Genomic DNA, 24,157 nt, shown 5'->3' with positions numbered 1-24,157 from the left:
GACCAAGCTCACGACAAGCTTGTCAACACATTTGAAATCACAGGCGGTGATTACGCAATATAACAGTCTGGCTCACGGTGTCATTTTACAAAGAATGCAAAAATCATCACACAGCAACTTAACGCCCGGAAGCTAGGTAAGAAACAGATGACAAGTACCAATATGAGTTTAAATGGGGGAAAAAAAGACTACAATTTTAACTTGAAAGCAAAGCATTTCTTTGGTTATTGCTGCAATGATGTCAGCACCCCTGCGTCTGGGGTGGACAGAGGCACCAAAATATATGATTTAACATATATATATATATGTATATGTGTGTGTATGTATGTATATATATATGTGTATATATGTGCGTGTATGTATGTATGTGCGTATGTATATATGTGCGTATATGTATGTATATATGTGTGTATATGTATGTATGTGCGTATATGTATGTATGTACTATGTGCGTATATGTATGTATGTGCGTATATATATGCATGTATGTATGTATGTGCGTATATATATGCATGTATGTATGTGCGTATATATATGCATGTATGTATGTATGTGCGTATATATATGCATGTATGTATGTATGTGCGTATATATATGCATGTATGTATGTATGTGCGTATATATATGCATGTATGTATGTATGTGCGTATATATATGCATGTATGTATATATGTGCGTATATATATGCATGTATGTATGTATGTGCGTATATATATGCGTGTATGTATGTATGTGCGTATATATATGCGTGTATGTATGTATGTGCGTATATATATGCGTGTATGTATGTATGTGCGTATATATATGCGTGTATGTATGTATATATGTGCGTATATATATGCGTGTATGTATGTATATATGTGCGTATATATATGCGTGTATGTATGTATATATGTGCGTATATATATGCGTGTATGTATGTATATATGTGCGTATATATATGCGTGTATGTATGTATATATGTGCGTATATATATGCGTGTATGTATGTATATATGTGCGTATATATATGCGTGTATGTATGCATATATGTGCGTATGTATGTGCACGTATGTATGCATGTGCGTATGTATGTGCACGTATGTATGCATGTGCGTATGTATGTGCACGTATGTATGCATGTGCGTGCGTATGTATGTGCACGTATGTATGCATGTGCGTATGTATGTGCACGTATGTATGCATGTGCGTGCGTATGTATGTGCACGTATGTATGCATGTGCACGTATGTATGTGTGTGTGTGTGTATGATTTCTTACTCAAGACCTTTATTTTATTTTATTTTTTACTTTAGAAGCCAAAACTTACCACTTCCACACAGGATGGGAGGAGAACTTAAAAAAAAAAAAGTCGGACATGCCATGGCTGACTTCATGCCGGTAATGTATCAAAGTTGTTTGTTATTACTGCCATCGAGAGGCCAGAATACATCATATTTTAATTTCAATTAATTTCACAAAAAAAAACACGATAGAGCGAAGGAGCGATAATTGAACAGCCATATTGCATATTGCATATCATCAAAGCATTGCAAAATAAACAGGCACATATGCAATATATTTGAAGAACGCAACAACAAAAAAACGGATACTTGTAAAATAAACACAGAACAAAACAGAAATACTCGCTCACATCACGCTTGTATCGGTCCGATACCGATGCTGCTATCAAAAACACCTACATGTGGATCGATCCGCCCCCCCTTTACCCTCCTCCTCCTCCTCCTCTTGTAGCTCCTTTGCTTTATTTGCTCCATATGGTGTTTGACATGGTACCCAGAGCAGGGGGGGGGGGGTGGAAGGAGTGGTGTGGGCGGAGGAAAAGCCTCGTATTTTGTCCGTCCTGAAATTTGATTCACAAGTTCAGGATCCTGGAAGACAAAAAGCAAACGGGAGAGGGGGAGGGAAGAAAGGCTTTTTTTTTTCTTCTTCTTCTTCTTCTTCTTCTTCCTCTTGTAACTCCACAAATAGTCCTGCTGGAAAGGTAAGTTGCTTTATTCCACGTTCTGCGTGTACGTGTATGTGTGTGTGTATCTCTGTGTGTGTGTGTGTGATTGACCTAATAGAAATAACATTGTTTCATTTCATTGTGACTTTCCTTGCGGGTAATTACGACTTTGCGCATACTGGTTCATTCTGATTCATCTAGAACCCGACTCATGTATACCCCCCCCCCCCCCCCACACCCCCTCCCCGTAAAGCTGCACTTTTATTGGAATTGCATCAACATGCCTGCAAGAGTCGCACGGCAGCGGGAAAAGCCCCCCCCTCAAAGCAGGAGAAAATGCGCATTTTCCACACGCACCGCAATACCTCATCATCACTTAAGTCTTGCTAAACGATCTCTATGATATGATCGCTCAACATTTAAACGCTGTTTTTTTAAAAAAAATAATAATAATAATAATCCATTTGTACGCAAATTTTCTCGACCGTGCGCCAAAACGTCTGCAAGCAACGTGAGCAGCACATGTCAATCAAAGTCAGCGTGGGTGAGCCGAAAACCAACAAAGAGATTTTTTTTTAGTTTTTGTGACGTTCGAGTTATTTTGTACCAAGTTTTTGTACAAAAGTCAGCTTTGTGTTTAACGTCAGTGGCGCACAAAAGTGTTTATATCTTCTTCTTTATCCTTACTAACTCACTAAAACTTATTAGTGAGTTACGGTAATGCCTCGTTCATCACGGTAATTGGTTCCAGACCTGACTAAAAATAGTACAAATAATTAAAAATAAAAGTTACTTAATAGTCAAAAAAAAAAACTTAAATATGAGTCTAAAAATTTATAAAAAATACTGAAAAGTTAAAATGACAAAAGTCTAAAAAAGGATACAAATAATTAAAAAAAAAGAATTAAAAATGTAGAAATAATTCAAAAATTAAAATGACTTAAAAGTCTTATGAATCATAAAAAAATTAATAAAAATGATAGAAATAATCTACAACAATTATATAAATAATTCCAAAAATACAAATAATTAAAAGCAAAAATGACTTAAATAAGAGTCTAAAAAATAATACAAATAATTCCAAAATAAGAAAGGCTGAAATAAAAGTCGTAAATAAAATAATACAAATAATTGTAAAATAAAAAAGAATCTTAAAATTCTAAAAAAAAAACAAGGATGACTTGTCCTAAAAAATATTCCAAAATAAAAATGAATAAAATAAGTCTACAACAATTACATAAATATTTCCAAAAATAATTCAAAAACAAAAATCACTTAAATAAATGGCAAAAAATACAAATAATTCAAAAGCAAAAATGACTTAAATAAAAGTCTAAAAAAATACAAATAATTCCAAAACAAGGAAGACTTAAATAAAAGTCATAAATAAAATACAAATAATTGTAAAATAAAATTCTAAAAAAACAAGGATGACGTAAATAAAATAAAAAGGTCTTATAAATCATAAAAAATATTCCAAAATAAAAATGAATTAAATAAAAATCTACAACAATTATCTAAATAATTCCAAAAATAATCAAAAACAAAAATCACTTAAATAAATGGCAAAAAAATACAAATAATTCAAAAGCAAAAATGACTTAAATAAAAGTCTTCAAAAATAATACAAATACTTCCAAAATAAGAAAGACTTAAATAAAAGTCTTAAACAAATAATTGTAAAATAAAATTCTTAAAAAAAACTAGGATGACTTAAATAAAAATAATAACTATTGGAAATTTTTTATCCTATAGTTTGAGACCATTTGTCAATTTGGTTTGGCTTCAATAAAAACAGAAAAAATAAAAATGAAGGAATAAATACATACATAGATAAAATATTACTTTAAAAAAAGCAGTTGATGTTTGCTTAAAAATTACTTAAATTTTAAGTGTAAAAAAAAACTGAAAATGACTAAATAAAAGTGGCCATTTGATTGGCTGTCAACTGGGATAGGCTCCAGCTTCTAATGAGGCTTAAGCGGCATAGAAAATGGATGGATGGATAAATCAAAGGGTTGAAGACTAATAATAAACATAAATAAGAATTAAAGATGACGTCAGTAAAAGTTGATTTCAATTTAATGAGCATTGGAAAATGTAGGTCCCATTTTTAGACCATTTGAGAAGGTCATGTGTCACATGACCTAATTAGCACGTTTCCCTAGTGGGTAAAAGTAGGCCTGCAGCAATTTTTTTCATTTTTTTTTTATCTTGGATTAATATTTGATATTCTCTGCGGGTCATCTCTCCGGTTTTGCATCACATTTGTATCGTTTCTATCAGGTGCCAGGCTGCGTGACTATGAGCACCTCAGGGCTTCAAGCCAGCGACGGGCAGAACGCGAAGGAACTCGACAGCATGAAGGAATCCATCAGCGACATCATCAACCAGCTCCAGGACATCGACCCCGCCAGACTCTCCTTCTCCCCCTTCCTGGACTTGGACACGCAGATCTGCATGGCGCCCGTGTCCGACAGCCCCGAGTCCTCTGTGGAGGAGCTGCACTCGTCTTCCCACTCGGCCTCCGGATCGCTGCGCTCCCTTGAACCTCCACCGCCATTGGCTGACGAGCCAAAGAGTGAGTGATTTTTATTTTACTGAGCGAGCGTTGCCGGGTTTAAGGAAGTAAAATAGTTGAAAGGTCAACTCAGAACTTGAACTTGATCCTAATTTAAATCCAAATTCTGGGATTTGATCCGGATTTTTACTGCACTTGTATTCTAAAAGTCACGGGGCTGTGAAAGTTTTATGTATCTTGTTTTAAAATAGGAGACAACCCCGTGCTGCTGCTCAAAAAAAAACACATGGACCACATTATTAGTCACAACCACATTACCCAATATCCTGCCGCCCTGCCAGTACACTTGGTATGAGTGGAGGGTACGAACCCCTTACCGTTACCATGGCCGTCAGTCTCATAACTTCATGACAAAGTCTCTGTCTTATTTTGTTGACATTGGATGGAATTACGACCAAGTGGTTAGCACTCAGGCCTCACATCTAGGAGACCCGAGTTCGATTCCACTCTCGTCCATCTCTGTGTGAAGTTTGCATGTTCTCCCCCTTTCTCCGGGTACTCCGGTTTCCTCCCACATTCCAAAAACATGCTAGGTTAATTAGCGACTCCAAATTGTCCATAGGTATGAATGTGAGTGTGAATGGTTGTTTGTCTATATGTGCCCTGTGATTAGCTGGCCACCAGTCCAGGGTGTACCCCGCCTCTCTCGCCCGAAGACAGCTGGGATAGGCTCCAGCACCCCCATGACAGTATCACTCGGATACTGTGAACATCCAGCAGCAACACAACATTTTGGCATGACTACTATTTGATGAAAAATATACTGAGCTCATATCACCTCCTACTTACGTACGTGAAAAAAAGAAAAAAAATACTTAATAGTCTAAAAAAGAAAACTTAAATATGAGTCTAAAAAATAATAAAAATACTGAAAAGTTAAAATGACAAAAGTCTAAAAAAAAAAGATACAAAGAATTAAGAAAAAATAAAATTTTTAGATATAGTTCAAAAATTAAAATTACTTAAAAATCTTAAATCATAAAAAATATTCAAAAATAAAAATGAATGAAATAAAAGTCTACAACAATTATATCAATAATTCAAAAAATAATTCAAAAACAAAAATGACTTAAATAAAAGTCTAAAAAAATAATACAAATAATTCCAAAATAAGAAAGACTTAAAAAAAATCGCAAATAAAATAATGCAAATAATTTGCAAAACTAGGATGACTTAAATAAAAATAATAACTATTGGAAAATTTTTATCCTATAATTTGAGACCATTTGTCAATTTGGTTTGGCTTCAATAAAAACAGAAAAAAATAAAAATTAAGGAATAAATACATACATAAATATTACTTTAAAAAAAAGCAGTTGATGTTTGATGTTTGCTCGTACTTCGGTACGAGGTGCATTATTAAAAAAAAAAAAACCTAAACTGTATTATGGAAAGCAGGAAGTGAACAAATGTACCAGATGGAGGGGTAGGATTTAATAAGCTTTGCTTCTTCCTACTCCTTTTTGGACATGTGGAACTGTGAACTGATTATGTGATGCGTTCAATTGTAATCTGATGCATGTTCAAATGAAATAAAACCATTACACTCACATAGCACAATCAGAGTTGCAGTTATGTCGTTACAAAATACTGTCTTTTCACTTTCACTTTCTCCAAGGGACACGACAACAGCTATTTATACTCTGTTTACTTTCATTCTGGGCAGTTGTATGCTGAAAATCCGAGATCCAGATGTTGTAATGGGAATCAAACTCATGAAACGAGAGTAAACATGTGATAATTATATGCCGGGTTAGCGTGAGTGTCAGCCTGCAAAGGGCTGATTCCGCTGTTTGGTTTTGGATACTGAATGAAAATGTCGCTTCGGTTTGAACAGGCTCCTGCCTCCGGCGTCCCGACGATGGCGTCCACTTGTCGCAAAGTGGCGACACAGACGAAGCAGCGCCGGATCAAACTCTTTCCACTCCGATCACCACAGAGCGAAATTTGGACGGCGCCACGGAAAACCGCATCAGCGCTCCAACCCCGGATTCTCACAGAGACATCCCCAACGGCACAGACGCACCAAGATGGAGTCCGGAATCAATTAATCCGGACTCTACTGCCGATGAGAGTCGACCCCTTATAGGCTCACCCCCGGAGAGCGTGGAGCTGACAGTGTGGAGCCCAGAAAGGGCGGTAGACACTCAAGAGGGTCCACATGAGACGCCGCCTGGCGTACCGCGCCGTTGCAAGTGTCGATGCTGTCACAGCGGTAGAGTCCTCGCCTTCATTTCGATGCTGGCGTCTTTTCTGTGTGCGGCCGGGATTCTCTATGCACTCTATTTCTACGTCCACATCAGACCCCCTGACTGCCCCGACGTGGCCAGCCGGGTCGTCTTCACCCTGTGTTGCTGCGTGGTTGCCGCCCTCCCCGTCTTACTCGGTAGGCACCCACTCACACACTCACACACTCACACGGCGTCCACAACAAACACACACACACCAAGCGTAAGATTATGAAAGGATTCACTTTGTCTGGCCGCCTCGTCTTGGAATGTTTCGGCGTCTCCTGTCCTCTTTCATTTGGCGCTCTTTCAACCTCAACGCCACACGCCTCTTGGGGGGGGAGGGGGGCATCGGCTCGTTGCTTTGTATGCCGTTTTAAATGGAAAAACTACAACGACAGTGGTCTTAAACTCAATTTACCTGGGGGCCACTGGAGCTAGGGTCTGGGCAAGGCTGGGTCGCATCAGGTTTTCCAAAAAAAAAACAAAAACGCATTTATTAAAAACAGAAAAATATACAAATTTTTTTCAGTGATTTGGTTCCGATTTTCTACAATAAAAGCTCTGATAAAACATTCCACTGTTCTCAAATATCTTACTTTTTATTTTTCTACACAAAATAAGATGAAAAATAAATAAACAAATCAAGAATAAAGAAAATCAATCAGTAATAAATAATTATAATAATAATAATAAAAGGGCAAATAATAAAAACTTAAGAAACCACATATAGTTGGTGGGTAGACAAATTTTTTTTTTCAGATTAAAATGAACAAAGCATTATTAGAGCCCTGTAGACATGACAAAACACGACTATAGTCACATTTATACTCTTTTTATTTACAACATATTGCGCAACTGCAGGGTCTTGAGACACATGCTAACTCGCAAAACTAGAGAGCTAGCGACCTAAACGGTAGCCTTCAAGTTATTTCCTTTCAACTTAAATAGCCAAAAACTTACCACTTCCACACGGATAGGGAGGATAACTATTAACAGTTATTTAACCTTTAACATGAACATGAATCAAACGTAATAATTTTTTCTGGGTACATGATACCATACAGCATCCATATCAAACTTGCGCGGGCCGCACTAACATTAAGGTTTCATATCAAGGCGGGGGCCTCAAACTAGTGTCCTGCGGGCCACAGTTGGTCTCTCAGGCCTAATTGTTGCGGAATATTGGAATCATTTTCCGACCTCAGTCAGGAAGACGGGAAAGCTTCACATCCTTTCCTGATGTTGTCAACCTGCAGACGCTTGATTTGGACGCAGAACCACAATTCTAAAAAAAAAAATTTTTTTTAAAACATATATGGAGGAACTAGAAAAAATGTCATTTAACAAGAAAGTAGTCATTTCTACCAAAATAGGTTAATATTTTGAGGAAAATAAAATGATAAATAATAATGAAAGAAATATGTTATTTTTTCCTCATAATATTATTTTAAAATTTGACTATGATTGGCTAGCCACCAGTCCAGGTTGTACCCCGCCTCTTGCTCGAAGACAGCTGGGATAGGCTCCAGCACCCCCTGCGACACTCGTGAGGAAAAAGCGGTAGAAAATGAATGAATGAATGAATGAATGAAAATAATAAATAATAATGACAGAAATATGTTATTTTTCTCATAATATTACTTTAAAAATTGACTACAATTGGCTGGAGTCCAGTCCAGGGTGTACCCCACCTTTCACCCAAAATCAGCTGGGATAGGCTCCAGCATACCCCTGCAACCCCAGGGAGGATAAGTGGCATAAAGTTATCATTTAAAAAAAATTTGATTGTAATGTTAAGAGAAAAAAGTCAAAATAATATGGTAATTAAGTCATAATATTATGAGAAAATATAATATAATATTGCAACAAAAAGAAATTAAATAGTTGGAAAATTATTTTTTTTAAAAACAGCAGAAATAAAAAAAACTGCTGTAATTTTACGACAATAAAGTCAAAATATTATGAGGAAGAAGTTGTAATTTTACGAGAATAAACTTATAATATTATGAGGAAAATTTATTAATTTTATTAACATTGAATTGAATTATTATTACAAACAAACAAAAAATAAAGTTGGATTTTTCTGAAAATTAGTTCACGCAGGAAAAGATTATTTAAGAAGAAAGTGAAATATTTTGGGGAAAAAACATTTGACGGGAAGCACAAATCCATGGAAATATTGCTGGAATAGGTGCAGATTCTGGAAGATCTAGAAAGTTTTCTGTGCAGGTTATTGTATGTCGCTGCTCTATAGGAAATCACAACTTAAGTGTACTACTAATACGCTTGTATTAGGGACCCAACACCATTTAAATTCTATTTAAAGCTGCTTTTAATGAATGCTATCTGCTAACGTGTTTTCTTTCATGTCGTCGCCCCCCCACCCCACCCCGCCCTCGCCGTCCAGCAATGCTCGCAGGCGCCGCTTGTCGCTTCTGCAGCGCCTCCTTCAGCTGGAAGGAGTCACCTCCCGGGAGACACACGGTTCAGCAGCTGTTCGTCACCGCCTCCTTGGAGCTGCTGTTCCTCTACGTCCTCAACCTCGTCGTCATGGCGACGTTGCTGCCTCAACACGAGCTCAAGTTGGTGCCAATCCTGGTCGCCATGTTCATCCTGGGAAGGTGAGGCTTCAGAACGTGAATTACGGTTTTTCAAAAATATATTAATGAATAAATCATGCTGGTTTTGTGCTTGAATGCAGTCGATTTTGTCAAAATAATGCATACTTCAGCAAATGTTTCGTATTTTTGCACATTTTCCAAAAGCTACATTATTTGATTTCCACACAAAAACATCACAATCCGCGAAATGTGTAACCCGGAAGGGTTTTTTTCATATTAAATGATCTATTTGAACTGGTATGCCTCTCTAAAGGGGAACTGCACATAATCCTTATGTAAAATATCAACTTTTCTATGCATTGAAGCCCGAGAATACGAGTTAATATGAGCTAGCGAACAACTGACATCATGGGAAAAAACAATTTTGAAGCTAAAGCCCTTAAAGGATAAAAATAATTCAAAATGTTTTTAAAATTTAATCAAATAAAAAATAATTCAAAAATTAAAATGACTTAAAAAAATATTTTAAAAAAACATAACAAAATATTCAAAAATAAAAATGAATGAAATAAAAGTCTACAATAATTATATCAATAATTTAAAAAAATAATTCAAACAAAAATCACTTAAATAAATGGCAAAAAATAAAAATAATTCAAAAGCAAAAATAATAATAATACAAATAATTGTAAAATATAATTCTAAAGAAAAAAAAGCCCTCACAAAAAAAAAAAAAAAAACACCAACAGTGTCCATTTACATAACTGACTTGTATATTAGCCAAGCTACACCGATATTATTATTATTCATTCATTCATTTTCTACCGCTTATCCTCACGAGGGTCGCGGGGGTGCTGGAGCCTATCCCAGCTGTCTTCGGGCGAGAGGCGGGGTACACCCTGGACTGGTGGCCAGCCAATCACAGGGCACATATAGACAAACAACCATTCACACTCACATTCATACCTATGGACAATTTGGAGTCGCTAATTAACCTAGCATGTTTTTTTGGAATGTGGGAGGAAACCGGAGTACCCGGAGAAAAAAACCCACGCATGCACGGGGAGAACATGCAAACTCCACACAGAGATGGCCGAGGATGGAATTGAACTCGGGTCTCCTAGCTGTGAAGCCTGTGTGCTAACCACCCGGCCGCTGTGCAGCTCTGGTTCAGTATATTTTTCATCAAAATAGTAGTCATGCCAAAATGTTGTGTTGCTGCTGGATGTTCACAGTATCCGAGTGATACTGTCGTGGGGGTGGAATCGAACCCTGGTCCTCCTAACTGTGCCGCACTTCTTGATATATATTAATGTCGATTCATCATTGTTGTAATCCAAATGGCTGCACGGTGGTCAAGTGGTTAGCACACAGGCCTCACAGCTACTAGACCCGAGTTCAATTCCACCCTCTGTGTGGAGTTTGCATGTTCTCCCCGTGCATGCGTGGTTTTTCTCCGAGTGCAAAACATGCCATAGGTATGAATGTGAGTGTGAATGGTTGTTTGTCTATATGTGCCCTGTGATTGGCTGGCACCTCTCTCGCCTGAAGACAGCTGGGATAGGCTCCAGCACTCCAGTCGAAAATGAATGAATGAATGAATAATCCAATTGGTTGGTTTGTTGTTATTCTTTCGCCACAGGCTCATTTACTGGGCAAGCCTGAATGCGTGCAGCTCCTGGCGAGGGTTCGGTTCCGGCCTGACCGTCTTCCCACTCCTGGCCATGGTGGCCCTCAACTTGTACCTCCTGTACACCCTCAATTTGAAGCAGCCGCTTTTCGGCTCCCGGGACGTCCTCCTCAACCAGGTCACCCCGTCTCCGTGGACGACGGCAGAGACGTCACAGAGCCCACGGAGTGGCAAACCAGACATGGCGGCCACAGACTTCCTGGACTCCCTTTGAGGGACGTGTGTGCTCTCGTCTTTCAAAGGAGGAGACGGTTACAAAAATAAGTCATTCCTGTGGTCTGCAGTCAGTCCGGAAAAGCTACACACGATAACCTCTTTGTCCTTGACGACTTGGACTTTTGAAAATTGTTTATTATCTGAAACTGGAGAGCTCTTTGCCTGCTTATGGTGGTGGATATGGTGGGGAAGGGGGGGTAGAAAATTTTAAAAAAGTAGAAAATGTTTGTTCTTATGAAAACGGAATAAAACCCGCTTGTGGAGAAAAAAAAAAAGCTGGCTGCTTTGGCGTAGACTCAGGAGCTATTCTTGGAGAAACGTGTTTGTGTGTGTGCAGCTTCGGGACTGTCATTATATGCACTCTCCACGTTGCCCTCCATCACATCCTGCCCCCCCCCCCCCCCCCCCCCCCCCCTGCAGATGATGCTGCAGATGATACTCTCTGTGTATGTGGCGCACAAAACCAGACCAGAACTTAAAAAACAGGAAGCCAAGAGAAGCCTAATAATAATAAACTTCATAGCACAGTAGCAAAAAATATGTGTTTTAAAACTAATGTTTTTTTGGAAATTAAGTTGCCGGTCAAATATTATGGAAATAAACCCATAATTGTGATAATGTTTTTCAAAATAAAATGATTAAAGTGAAATTTTAAATCAAACTGAAAAGTCTTAAAGTAGCAGAACATTTGAATCACACTTTAACCGTGTTATTATGGGCAATGAAGGGGTTGCGTTCAAAGACACCACGCAATTAAAGTTAAATTTGCATGTTTTGAGTGTTATTTTCTGGAACATGATGAAGTGCGTTCATCATCATGTAGCCGGCACGAATAGCAGATTGTGGAAATAAACCCATAATTGTGAGAATTTAAAAAAAATGAAATGATTATAAAAATTATTATGAACAGCTCCAAACAAAGTGAAATTTTAATTTATGCCAACTGGTCGCATCAGTCATATGAGACCAAATACATAATATGTATTGTTTAATAAATTTAAATAAATTTACAAATTTCCCCACTGAGGGATAAATAAAGGCATATCTCAATTATTACACAATTAATTATTAAATAATTAATAAGCCTAATAAAAACAAGCTTCATAGCAGAGTAGCATCATCTATGGAAAATATGTGTTTTAAAACTAATGTTGCAATTTTTAGAAAATTAAGTTGCCGGTCAAATATTGTGGAAATAAACCCATAATTGTGATAATTTTTTCAAAAATAAAATGATTATAAACAACTTTAAAAGAAGTGAAATTTTAAATCAAACTGAAAAGTCTTTAAGTAGCAGAACATTTGAATCACACTTTAACCGCGTTATTATGGGGCAATGAAGGGTTGCGTTCAAAGACACCACACAATTAAAGTTAAATTTGCATGTTTTGAGTTTTATTTTCTGGAGCATACTTAAATGCAGTAAATTGTACGCTCACATTAAGTGCATTCATTATCATCATGTGGCCAGCACGGATAGCAGATTGTGGAAATAAACCCATAATTGTGAGAATTTTTAAAAAATAAAATGATTATAAAAAATTATTATGAACAGCTCCAAACAAAGTGAAATTTTAATTTATGCCAACTGGTCGCATCAGTCATATGAGACCTAATACATAATATGTATTGTTTAATAAATTATTACACAATTAATTATTAAATAATTAATAAGCCTAATAAAAACAAGCTTCATAGCAGAGTAGCATCTTCATCTATGGAAAATATGTGTTTTAAAACTAATGTTGCAATTTTTAGAAAATTAAGTTGCCGGTCAAATATTGTGGAAATAAACCCATAATTGTGATAATTTTTTCAAAAATAAAATGATTATAAACAACTTTAAAAGAAGTGAAATTTTAAATCAAACTGAAAAGTATTTAAGTAGCAGAACATTTGAATCACTCTTGAACCGCGTTATTATAGGCAATGAAGGGTTGTGTTCAAAGACACCACGCAATTAAAGTTAAATTTGCATGTTTTGAGTGTTATTTTCTGGAGCGTACTTAAATGCAGTAAATTGTACGCTCACATTAAGTGCGTTCATCATCAGCAGAGTACTAGATATAGATATACTAATATATCTTGCTCTGACAGGAACAAAGGAGACATTTATGGACGTGTTCATTGTTTTGTGTGCATTATATGACCCAATAAGTGAGTTTAATTATTATTTTTTACATCTAGAGTGAGTTATTTTGAGTGTGGGTGATAAGAATGTTGTCTTTTTGTTTATTAAGACCACACATTCACACATAATAAAGATGGTGTTGTGATGATGGGAGTTCGGAGTGTCTGTGAATGCACCTCGAGTGAGTATCGCTTGCCATGTTGCCATTGCGTTATGTTGTTAACGTATATGTTAATATAATTTATGAAATTATTTTTTTGTCTTTCAGTTTATGCCAACTGGTCGCATCAGTCATATGAGAGCTAATTCATAATATGTATTGTTTTTATTTTTTTGCATTTGCAAACAATAACACACAGTTGTCATATTTACGTAGTTGCAGTATATATTACAGAAAATATATTAAATCTACATTATAAAATTACAATTGTGTCTACACGCAGGCCACTAGGGGGCGTAAAGCAAAGCCCGATATTAATTAATTAATTTATTAATTCATTAATTCATTCATTTTCACTGTTATTCACTAAGAAGTGTTTGATCAAATATCAGCTTGCAATAAATCAAGAGCTATTTTAGTCTTTACGGCAGCGCCCTCTAGCGACAGAAAACTGGTTATTCACGCCCAAAAACCACTGTGACGTAATCAGAATCCCAAAGATGGCGGCGTTGGTCGGTAAGTCATGTTTTGGCAAAAAACAATACACTTTTGTGAACCTAATAGAGCTATTTAAGTGTCGTTTGTGATTTATATTTGAAAACCAGCACACATAAGATCACATTTGTTACGTTTGGTCATGGTTAGTATCCGCAGGAGTATGTTTTTCTACATACGCACGCTGACCTTGCTGTGTCTGTGTTAGCATGGAAGCTAACAAGTAAGCTAGGCAAGACGATGGTGATTTTGTAAAATGACGGCAATATTATAAACAGACAAACCACACAAACGACCTGATAAACGTCTCCATAAAAAGTATATTCGTATCGTTTACATCGTTTAAATGTATTTAAACTATCTATTCTATCGAACTAATATATTCATGCATTGTCGTGATGCTTCAGAAAACCGACAGTTACGAAATGATATGGCATAACATCAATAACTATGATAAACTTGCCGTTATTATTAAACGAGTGTGTTTAATAATTTTTATTTTGCGTGTTTTGCAGTGCCTCGCCTAGCCATGTTTGGCAACTTTTGTAAGAGGTAAGAAATTTTCGAATCACTCTCGAATTGCTCTAACATGTTACAGAACTCTTCCCCCTTTTTACTGCATATTCTATTATATGATATTTTTTTACCTGTGCCACTAACTCTACCTTAGCTTTATCCAATTATTTATTATGTCATTATGACAGATGTGGGTGCATAATGTTTGGGTTGGTCACCTGTTCAGACACAGTCTCAAGTTATTGTTTTTTAATACACAAGATTAGACACATGCAATATAGAAAATGATACAGTAAACCTCGGATATATCGGATTCAATTGTTCCCACTGGTTTTGTCCGATATAAGCGAAATCCGTTATATGCGTATACCGGAAAATGTCCGTTTTACGCATATATCGGATTTATATCCGGTATATGCGTAAATGGGATTTTATCCGTTATAAAAAGGCACTTCCTTGACTATGTTTCCAATGTACGTGGACGCACAGGCAACGCTGCAAACGCTGCAAATGACGTCGTATAGCGGCCTGTCACGATTCGGCGAATCGGAGCGCCACGATGCGGCCATCCGATATATGCGAGGGAAATTTCATGGAAATGCATTGGAACGGGACTGGAGATTTGGTCCGAAATAGGCGAAATCCGTTATAAAAAAAATCCGATATATGCAATGAATTTTTATTGGAAATGCATTACAGAAAAATCGGTTCTTTTTTTATCTGTCCGTTGTGAGCGAATTTCCGATATATCCGAGTCCGATATATCCGAGATTTACTGTATGTAAATGTTACACTTATAATAAATTGACAATTAAAGCACAAATACTGCGGATTTCACAAAACAACAGATGGAATGATACAGCACTCTACAGGAAGCAATGAAGTCTGTAAAATTAAATAATTAAAAAATAAAAAAAATTCTAAACATTTTTACAACTATAATGATGAAAATGGTAATATTCATGATGATTATAATAATGGTGATAATGATAACAATAATAATGGTAATAATAATAACAATAATAACAGGGGAAAACAAGACAGTGGCATGAATATGATTATATCTTGCAAAAAGGGGTAGGCATTTATAAGCTTTTGCTTCAGCCTACTCCTTTTCGGCTTGTGATCACATAGTTGAATACAAATGTAAATAATGGAAAGTTATATTTTGATTAATGTAAGAAATGCACTGTAATGTTTCATATATTTGCCTAAATAAAATAAAAAAAAACATGATTATATCTTGCAAAAAGGGGTAGGCATTTATAAGCTTTTGCTTCAGCCTACTCCTTTTCAGCTTGTGATCAGATAGTTGAATACAAATGTAAATAATGTAAAGTTATATTTTGTTTGATGTAAGAAATGCACTGTAATGTTTCATATATTTGCCCCCCCCCCCCAAAAAAAAAACAAAACAAAACATGATTATATCTTGCTAAAAGGGGTAGGCATTTATAAGCTTTTGCTTCAACCTACTTCTTTTCGGCTTGTGATCAGATAGTTGAATACAAATGTAAATAATAGAAAGTTATATTTTGATTGATGTAAGAAATGCACTGTAATGTTTCATATATTTGCCTAAATAAAATAAAAAAAAAACAAAAAAAACATGATTATATCTTGCAAAAAGGGGTAGGCATTTATAAGCTTTTGCTTCATCCTACTCCTTTTCGGCTTGTGATCACATAGTTGAATACAAATGTAAATAATAGAAAGTTATATTTTGATTAATGTAAGAAATGCACTGTAATGTTTCATATATTTGCCTAAATAAAATAATAAAAAAACATGATTATATCTTGCAAAAAAGGGGTAGGCATTTATAAGCTTTTGCTTCAGCCTACTCCTTTTCGGCTTGTGATCACATAGTTGAATACAAATGTAAATAATGGAAAGTTATATTTTGATTAATGTAAGAAATGCACTGTAATGTTTCATATATTTGCCTAAATAAAATAAAATAAAAACAAAAAAAACATGATTATATCTTTCAAAAAGGGGTAGGCATTTATAAGCTTTTGCTTCATCCTACTTCTTTTCGGCTTGTGATCACATAGTTGAATACAAATGTAAATAATGGAAAGTTAGATTTTTATTCATGTAAGAAATGCACTGTAATGTTTCATATATTTGCCTAAATAAAATAAAAAAAAGAGTTATTCAAAGACTCTATGTACATGTTCTCCATTCTACAGACCTATGTCAGTGTTAGTTCTTCAGCAGAAGAACCTCCACGACAACACCATCACCAGGTGAGATACTCATATGAGAAAATAACAGGTTGTCATCTAGCAAGAATCTTGTGGTTCTTCTCATGTTGCATCATCAGTGTGTGTGAGATGTTTACTTCCCTTCCATGGCCTTCCGTGCCACATAAATGCAGACCGAATGTGTGTGTTTTTTTTTTAAGCATTTTGCACGCTGATCCGTTTGCAGTGTGGTTCCTGTCAGAGAGAAGAGCACGGCGGTGGCGGCTGCCAAAACAACATCCGTAGCCAGCAGCAAGGGCGAGTATGTCATCACCAAGCTGGATGATTTGGTCAACTGGGCGCGTCGGGTGAGTCGTCTCTCCTCCCTTCTTATGACCGTACCGACTAAACGACCAAATGTGTCGACAAACGTCGACGCACGACGACAGCGAGAGCCAGGCGCTCGGGGTCAGCTGCGCCAAGTGCAGTAGTTCTTGACACGGAGCTTTTCATCGCAGAGGTGTAATAATAATAATTTTATTTGTATAGCGCTTTTCAGAGTACTCAACAACGCTTTACAGTAGAGAAAAAGAAATAAAAATAGAGTAGAGTAAAAACAGAGTAAACGATGCATTAAAATACAATATATTTTTATTTTATATTTATTTATTTATTTGACCTTCATTTACCCAGGCAAGCAATTTAAGAACAAAATAAAAATAGAGTAGAGTAAAAACAGAGTAAACGATGCATTAAAATACAATATTTATATTTTTATAATTTATTTAATTTTTTAATTTATTTAATTTTTTAAATTTATTTTATTTATATTTATATATTTTATATTTATTTATTTATTTGACAGCAATTTATTTGACAGGCAAGCAATTTAAGAACAAAAGAAATAAAAAAATAGTAAAAATAAAATAAAAATAGTAGAGTAAAAACAGAGTAAACGATGGATTAAAATACAATATTTATATTTTTATAATTTATTTTATTTTTTTAATATTTTTATTTTTTATATTTATTTATTTATTTGACCTTCATTTACCCAGGCAAGCAATTTAAGAACAAAAGAAATAAAAATAGAGTAGAGTAAAAACAGAGTAAACGATGCATTAAAATACAATATTTATATTTTTATAATTTATTTTATTTTTTAAATTTATTTAATTTATATTTATATATTTTATATTTATTTATTTGTATTTATATATTTTATATTTATTTATTTATTTGACCTTCATTTACCCAGGCAAGCAATTTAAGAACAAAATAAATAAAAATAGAGTAGAGTAAAAACAGAGTAAACGATGCATTAAAATACAATATTTATATTTTTATAATTTATTTTATTTTTATAATTTATTTTATTTTTTCATTTATTTTATTCATATTTATTTATATTTATTTGTATTTATTTATATTTATATATTTTATATTTATTTATTTATTTGACCTTCATTTACCCAGGCAAGCAATTTAAGAACAAATTCTTCTTTCCAAATGCAGCCTGAGCAAAAGCACTTTGACGGGAAAAGGGAGTGCTAAAAATAAGAACAACGTTATATAATATTACAAATATAATACAGTAAATATGTACGATCAATAGAATACACGGTGCCGTTGTGTTACGCGCTTTCAGAGCTCCCTGTGGCCTATGACCTTTGGCTTGGCGTGCTGTGCGGTGGAGATGATGCACATGGCGGCGCCCCGTTACGACATGGACCGTTTCGGAGTCGTCTTCAGAGCCAGTCCCAGACAAGCCGATGTGATGATCGTGGCCGGAACGCTGACTAACAAAATGGCTCCAGCTCTGCGAAAGGTTAGAGGGAAGAATTATATGCTGAGAAGTTGCTCCAAAACATTTATTTATATCTCGTTTCTTATAGGTGTATGACCAGATGCCTGAGCCGAGATACGTCATTTCCATGGGAAGGTACGATTGCCGACTTTTTCCCGAACTTTCTAGTCTTCCGGTTTAATTTTCTAACCAAAGATGAAAAATCACGATGTCATGACTTTGCTCATCCAGCTGTGCTAACGGAGGAGGCTACTATCATTACTCGTACGCCGTCGTCAGAGGCTGTGACCGCATCGTACCGGTGGACATTTATGTTCCAGGTAGGATTATCTGCACTAATTACACACACAGACCGCAATATGTCGAGAATCTCCAAAACCAGAACCAAATCCTTGCAAATCTTGAAATGGACCAATTAGAATCGTTTATTTAGACCGCAGTCCGCGTTTTACCCACGCCCGTTCTTGTTCGCGACGACGAAAACATCCATCATGGCGTCCCTGCCGACATCGTCTAATTCTTCAACAACTTCTGAAGAAAAACACAGAACTTGACTTTTTTATTGCACTATATACCAGGGGTCTCAAACTCAATTTACCTGGGGGCCACCTGGAGCTAGGTTCTGGGTGAAGCGGGGCCGCATCAGGTTTAAAAAAAAAAAAAACAAAAACAAAAACAAAAAAAAAACAAAACGCATTTATTAAAAACTGGAAAAAAAAATCAATAAAAAAAAAAATATCTTCAATGCTTTTGCTTCTGCTATACCCGACACTTTTTCAGTACTTTGGTTCCGCTTTTCCACACCAAAATATATGATAAAACATTCCACATATTTCTCAAATATCTTAATTTTTATTTTTCTATACACAAAATAAAATTTAAAAAAATAAACAAATTAAGAATAAAGACAATAAATCAATCAATCAGTAATAAATAAGTAAAATAATAATAATAATAACAGCAAATAAGAAAAACGTAAGAAACCACATACAGTTGGTAGAGAAATTATTTTTTTCATATTCAAATGTACAGTATTAACAGTTATTTAACCTTTAACATGAACATTAATGAAACGTAATAATTTGACCCAATTAGCAAATTAGCTTTGACACAGTATCATTTCGGCCTTTTCCCGTATCATTCATGGGCGGTTTCTAGGGTACAGGGCCAATTAACACTGTAGTACAGGGGTGCTCATTAAGTCGATCGCGAGCTACCGGTCGATCGCGAAGGTGGTACTGGTCGATCGCTGGTCGATCGCGGCGTGACATTACAAAAATATCATCCCAGCATCAATGCCGTCACTTGATTGATATACAGGGCAGCCATTCAGATGACAACTGAATGTTGCCCTTCGGGTGACCAATCAAATCGAACAACGTCTCTAAGTGCAGCAGAACTTACGATGTCAGCCTATCATCCGTCCCCGTTACTTGATTGACATACAGGACAACCAATCAGATGACAACTGAATTTTGACCTTTAGGTCACCGCTCATGCGTAAACAACGATGCAAAGTGCTAAGCTAGTCGGCGAATTGCGAGATTTTAAGACCTCGCTAAAGTTTATGGTCACTAAAATGAGTGAAGGAGCTGGACCAAGTAAAAAGGCAAAAAACATATCACTTCCATACGGATATGGAATATTATACGGATATTGTGATACGGATATTATCCATGACTGATAAACATTTGGAAGTGTGCTTGAGGCTGGCTATCAGCAGCTACTGTCCGGACTATGCATCCCTGGCTGGTTCAATTCAGTGCAAGTCATCAAAGTAAACTCAGGTAATTACAAAAAATGTTAATAGTTAATTATGTGTGTTTTGCAATATTGGCTCATTTGGTTATGTAAGATACATCAACATACATTGTACGTACAAATAATCCTCAATACATTTGAAAATAAATAGATGTTTTGCATGTTTGTAGTGGGTAGATCATTTTGACTCGGTCATTTTAAAAGTAGCTCGCATGCTGAAAAAGTGTGAGCACCCCTGCTGTAGTATGTGATAACCTATAATTTATCACATGGTTTGTCTGGTATCAGGCCCAGTATCAGCCCTCAACCTTCATAGGGAAATCGGGAAAATAGCAAACAGAAAAATTAGAAATGGAACGTTTCATCACCATTAATGAGGAGGACACTCTTGAAATGATCGAAAAAACGAAAAATGCAAAAATACAAGTCGGAAAACCAAGAGCGACCTCAAGCTTTTATTCTGAATGGCTCAACTGCTCAACTGCAAGAACGAACAAAGACCGGTAGAAAGTATTCACCAAAAAACCCCAAACTTGATTAATGGAACTTTAATTGTCAGACATTGATAAAATAAGACTGTTGATAAAATATTATTGTTGAAATATTTTTGCATTTATTGCGTTTACACTGTTTTAGATATAATACATGTAATAAACTGAACATTTTCTGGAAAACATAATGGTCCTTAATTAATTAAATAGTACGTGATAATAAGCTCATGATTAAATAGTATGTGATAATAAGATCATCACATGGTTTGTCTGGTATCAGGCCCGGACAAACAACCAATCAGAGAACAGCGCACGAGCGTGAACACACAGCGTTTGTTTTGTGTTTGCGTTTGTCTGTGCTCTGTCAACATGTCAGCGGTTAAATAGTAAATAGTATAGTAAATATTAGTATAATAGTAAATATTTATAGGTTATCACATGGTTTGTCTGGTATCAGGCCAGGTATCATGCCCCCAAGTGTCAGTATCAGCTGATACTGACACTGGGCCTGATATATAGTAAATATTACATATTAAAACACTGGGCCTGATATATAGTAAATATAGATATATAGTAAATATTATTAATAATATAGTAAATATATATTAAAATACTATATAATATATATATAGTAAATATTAGTATAATACAGTAAACCTGGGATATATCGGATTCAATTGTTCCCACTGGTTTTGTCCGATATAAGCGAAATCCGTTATATGCGTATACCGGAAAATGTCCGTTTTACGCATATATCGGATTTATATCCGGTATATGCGTAAATCGGATTTTATCCGTAATAAAAAGGCACTTCCTTGACTATGTTTCCAATGTACCTGGACGCGCAGGCAACGCTGCAAATGACGTCGTATAGCGGCCTGTCACGATTCGGCGAATCGGAGCGCCACGATGCGGCCATCCGATATATGCGAGGGAAATTTCATGGAAATGCATTGGAACGGGACTGGAGATTTTGTCCGAAATAGGCGAAATCCGTTATAAAAAAATCCGATAATATGCAATGAATTTTTATTGGAAATGCATTACAGAAAAATCGGTTCTTTTTTTATCTGTCCGTTGTGAGCGAATTTCCGATATATCCGAGTCCGATATATCCGAGGTTTACTGTATATAATAATATAAATAATATAATATAATAATAATAATATAAATAATATATAATATATAATATATAATATATAATAATATAATATATTATATATATATATATATATATATATATATATATATATATATATATATATATATATATATATATATATATATATATATAAAAACAGCTGCAATAATGAGCTAATAATAACATGAATACATATCTACAAGAAAAGGCGGGACTTCCCAGCTTGATTCAGGTTTTACCATTAACTGCGCATGATCCGTGCATTATTATACAGCAGGGGTCTCAAACTTGCGGCCCGCGGGCCAAATGCGGTCCGCGAGTCGCTAGTTTGAGGCCCCCCCCCCCACCTTGATACCAAAAGTTTAATGTTGAAACGACAGCTTAAAGCTGTGTGTGCACACCGGACACCATTAACATGATTTTTACCCCCGCCCTTGTTTTGCTTTGGATTAGCAATGAAGCTAAAAGGCTTATATGACGCCGGGTACAAATAAATGCAGGAAATGATTTGGGTTCCATTTCTCTGTGTATTTTTCTCACCTTTGCTTTTTAATGTAGAAAACTATCCAGTAAAATAAGAAACGGGAGGGATCTGAATGTAAACAAACCAGTGAGTCGATGTAGGAACAGATGACGATGTGTGTGTGTGTGTGTGTGTGTGTGTGCAGGCTGCCCCCCAACAGCAGAGGCTCTTCTCTATGGAACTTTGCAGTTGCAGAGGAAGATCAAACGTGAGAAGAAGCTGGCAATTTGGTATCGGAAGTGATGAAGGCGTTCTAATGTATGTATGACGTGTGTGTGTGTGTGTGCGCGCGTGTAACCCCGGCTTGTAAGTGTTTTATTTCTGGTCTCATTCGGGAACATATAGCGGTCTTCTCCATATGGAGCTGTTAGGAAAACACCTGAATAAAGTCATGATGTTATTTAACATAACGTTCCGACCTTCAAATGAAGCACTTCATTAAAACGTGCATTCAAGTTATATCCAACGTTATTCCATGGATGTGGTTTGTTGTTGCTCACATGGATTTTGCTGTCATGTCATGTCAAAGCACAGCCACGAGGTGGCGCCTGTTAAAGTTGACTTAACTAATGCACCCAAATAAAAGGAAAGAAGTATATAAAGCAGGGGTCTCAAACTCAATTTACTTGGGGTCCACTGGAGCTAGGGTCTGGGCCGCATCAGGTTTTCCAAAAAAAAACAAAACCCAAAAGCTTTCTTTTGAACCAGGGGTCTCAAACACAACGACAACATATTGCGCAACCGCAGGGTCTTGAGACACATGCTAACTCCCAAACTAGAGAGCTAGCGACCTAAACGGTAGCCTTCAAGTTATTTCCTTTCAACTTAAATAGCAAAAAACTTACCACTTCCACACGGATAGGGAGGATAACTATTAACAGTTATTTAACCTTTAACATGAACATTAATCAAACGTAATAATTTTTTCTGGGTACATGATACCATACAGCATCCATATCAAACTTGCGCGGGCCGCGCTAACATTAAACTTTCATATCAAGGCGGGGGCCTCAAACTAGTGTCCTGCGGGCCACATTTGGCCCGCGGGTCGCATGTTTGAGACCCCTGCTGTATGGTATCATGTACCCAGAAAAAATGATTACGTTTGATTAATGTTCATGTTAAAGGTTAAATAACTGTTAATAGTTATCCTCCCTATGCGTGTGGAAGTGGTAAGTTTTTGGCTTTTTAAGTTGAAAGGAAATAACTTGAAGGCTACCGTTTAGGTCGCTAGCTCTCTAGTTTGCGAGTTAGCATGTGTCACAAGACCCTGCAGTTGCGCAATATGTTGTAAATAAAAAGAGTATAAATGTGACTATAGTCGTGTTTTGTCATGTCTACAGGGCTCTAATAATGCTTTGTTCATTTTAATCTGAAAAAAATAATTTGTCTACCCACCAACTATATGTGGTTTCTTAAGTTTTTATTATTTGCCGTTTTATTATTATTATTATATTTATTTATTACTGATTGATTGATTTTTCTTTATTCTTGATTTATTTATTTTTCATCTTATTTTGTGTTGAAAAATAAAAAGTAAGATATTTGAGAACAGTGGAATGTTTTATCAGAGCTTTTATTGTAGAAAATTGGAACCAAAGCAAAGTTTTTACATTTTTTTTGTTTTTAATAACTGCATTTTTTTTTTTTGTTGGAAAACCTGATGCGGCCCAGTTTCACCCAGACCCTAGCTCCAGTGTCCCCCAAGTAAATTGAGT

At 35.8% G+C, this 24,157-nt stretch overlaps 2 protein-coding genes across 4 annotated transcripts; both read left to right on the top strand.

Annotated features, from left to right (window-relative positions):
• Positions 1-1,080: 1,080 nt before the first annotated feature.
• Positions 1,081-11,567, top strand: LOC131129534 (transmembrane protein 79-like). 3 transcript variants are annotated; one of them, XM_058073193.1, is made up of 5 exons: positions 1,081-1,378; positions 4,233-4,527; positions 6,365-6,913; positions 9,166-9,379; positions 10,962-11,567. In XM_058073193.1, the coding sequence occupies exons 1-5, from the start codon at positions 1,085-1,087 to the stop codon at positions 11,221-11,223; spliced, it is 1,614 nt and encodes a 537-aa protein (XP_057929176.1). In that variant the 5' UTR covers positions 1,081-1,084; the 3' UTR covers positions 11,224-11,567. The 3 variants fall into 3 exon arrangements, with proteins under 3 accessions (XP_057929176.1, XP_057929177.1, XP_057929178.1); XM_058073194.1 differs by having other exon boundaries at positions 1,081-1,982; XM_058073195.1 differs by lacking the exon at positions 1,081-1,378 and having other exon boundaries at positions 3,580-4,527.
• Positions 11,568-13,958: 2,391 nt separating this feature from the next.
• Positions 13,959-22,900, top strand: ndufs7 (NADH:ubiquinone oxidoreductase core subunit S7). The gene is made up of 8 exons (XM_058073889.1): positions 13,959-14,032; positions 14,527-14,563; positions 16,723-16,779; positions 16,964-17,084; positions 18,365-18,544; positions 18,612-18,658; positions 18,755-18,843; positions 22,585-22,900. Exons 1-8 carry the CDS (start codon positions 14,017-14,019, stop codon positions 22,680-22,682), a joined length of 645 nt encoding a protein of 214 aa, XP_057929872.1. The 5' UTR covers positions 13,959-14,016; the 3' UTR covers positions 22,683-22,900.
• Positions 22,901-24,157: the final 1,257 nt, after the last annotated feature.

The sequence above is a fragment of the Doryrhamphus excisus genome, chromosome 5 (genome assembly GCF_030265055.1).
Source record: "Doryrhamphus excisus isolate RoL2022-K1 chromosome 5, RoL_Dexc_1.0, whole genome shotgun sequence".
Classification (NCBI taxonomy): domain Eukaryota; kingdom Metazoa; phylum Chordata; class Actinopteri; order Syngnathiformes; family Syngnathidae; genus Doryrhamphus; species Doryrhamphus excisus.
This window is presented reverse-complemented; position numbering and strand designations above follow the sequence as displayed.

Bases quoted from the DNA above. Each gene is read 5' to 3' on its own strand.
- ndufs7 (XM_058073889.1), top strand. The intron at 14,564-16,722 runs GTAAGAAATTTT...TCCATTCTACAG, and splicing joins TTTGGCAACTTTTGTAAGAG to ACCTATGTCAGTGTTAGTTC. The intron at 16,780-16,963 runs GTGAGATACTCA...ATCCGTTTGCAG, and splicing joins CACGACAACACCATCACCAG to TGTGGTTCCTGTCAGAGAGA.
- LOC131129534 (XM_058073193.1), top strand. From the start codon at position 1,085: ATGCATGTGCGTATGTATGTGCACGTATGTATGCATGTGCGTGCGTAT. The intron at 1,379-4,232 runs GTAATGTATCAA...CGTTTCTATCAG, and splicing joins CCATGGCTGACTTCATGCCG to GTGCCAGGCTGCGTGACTAT. The intron at 4,528-6,364 runs GTGAGTGATTTT...CGGTTTGAACAG, and splicing joins ATTGGCTGACGAGCCAAAGA to GCTCCTGCCTCCGGCGTCCC.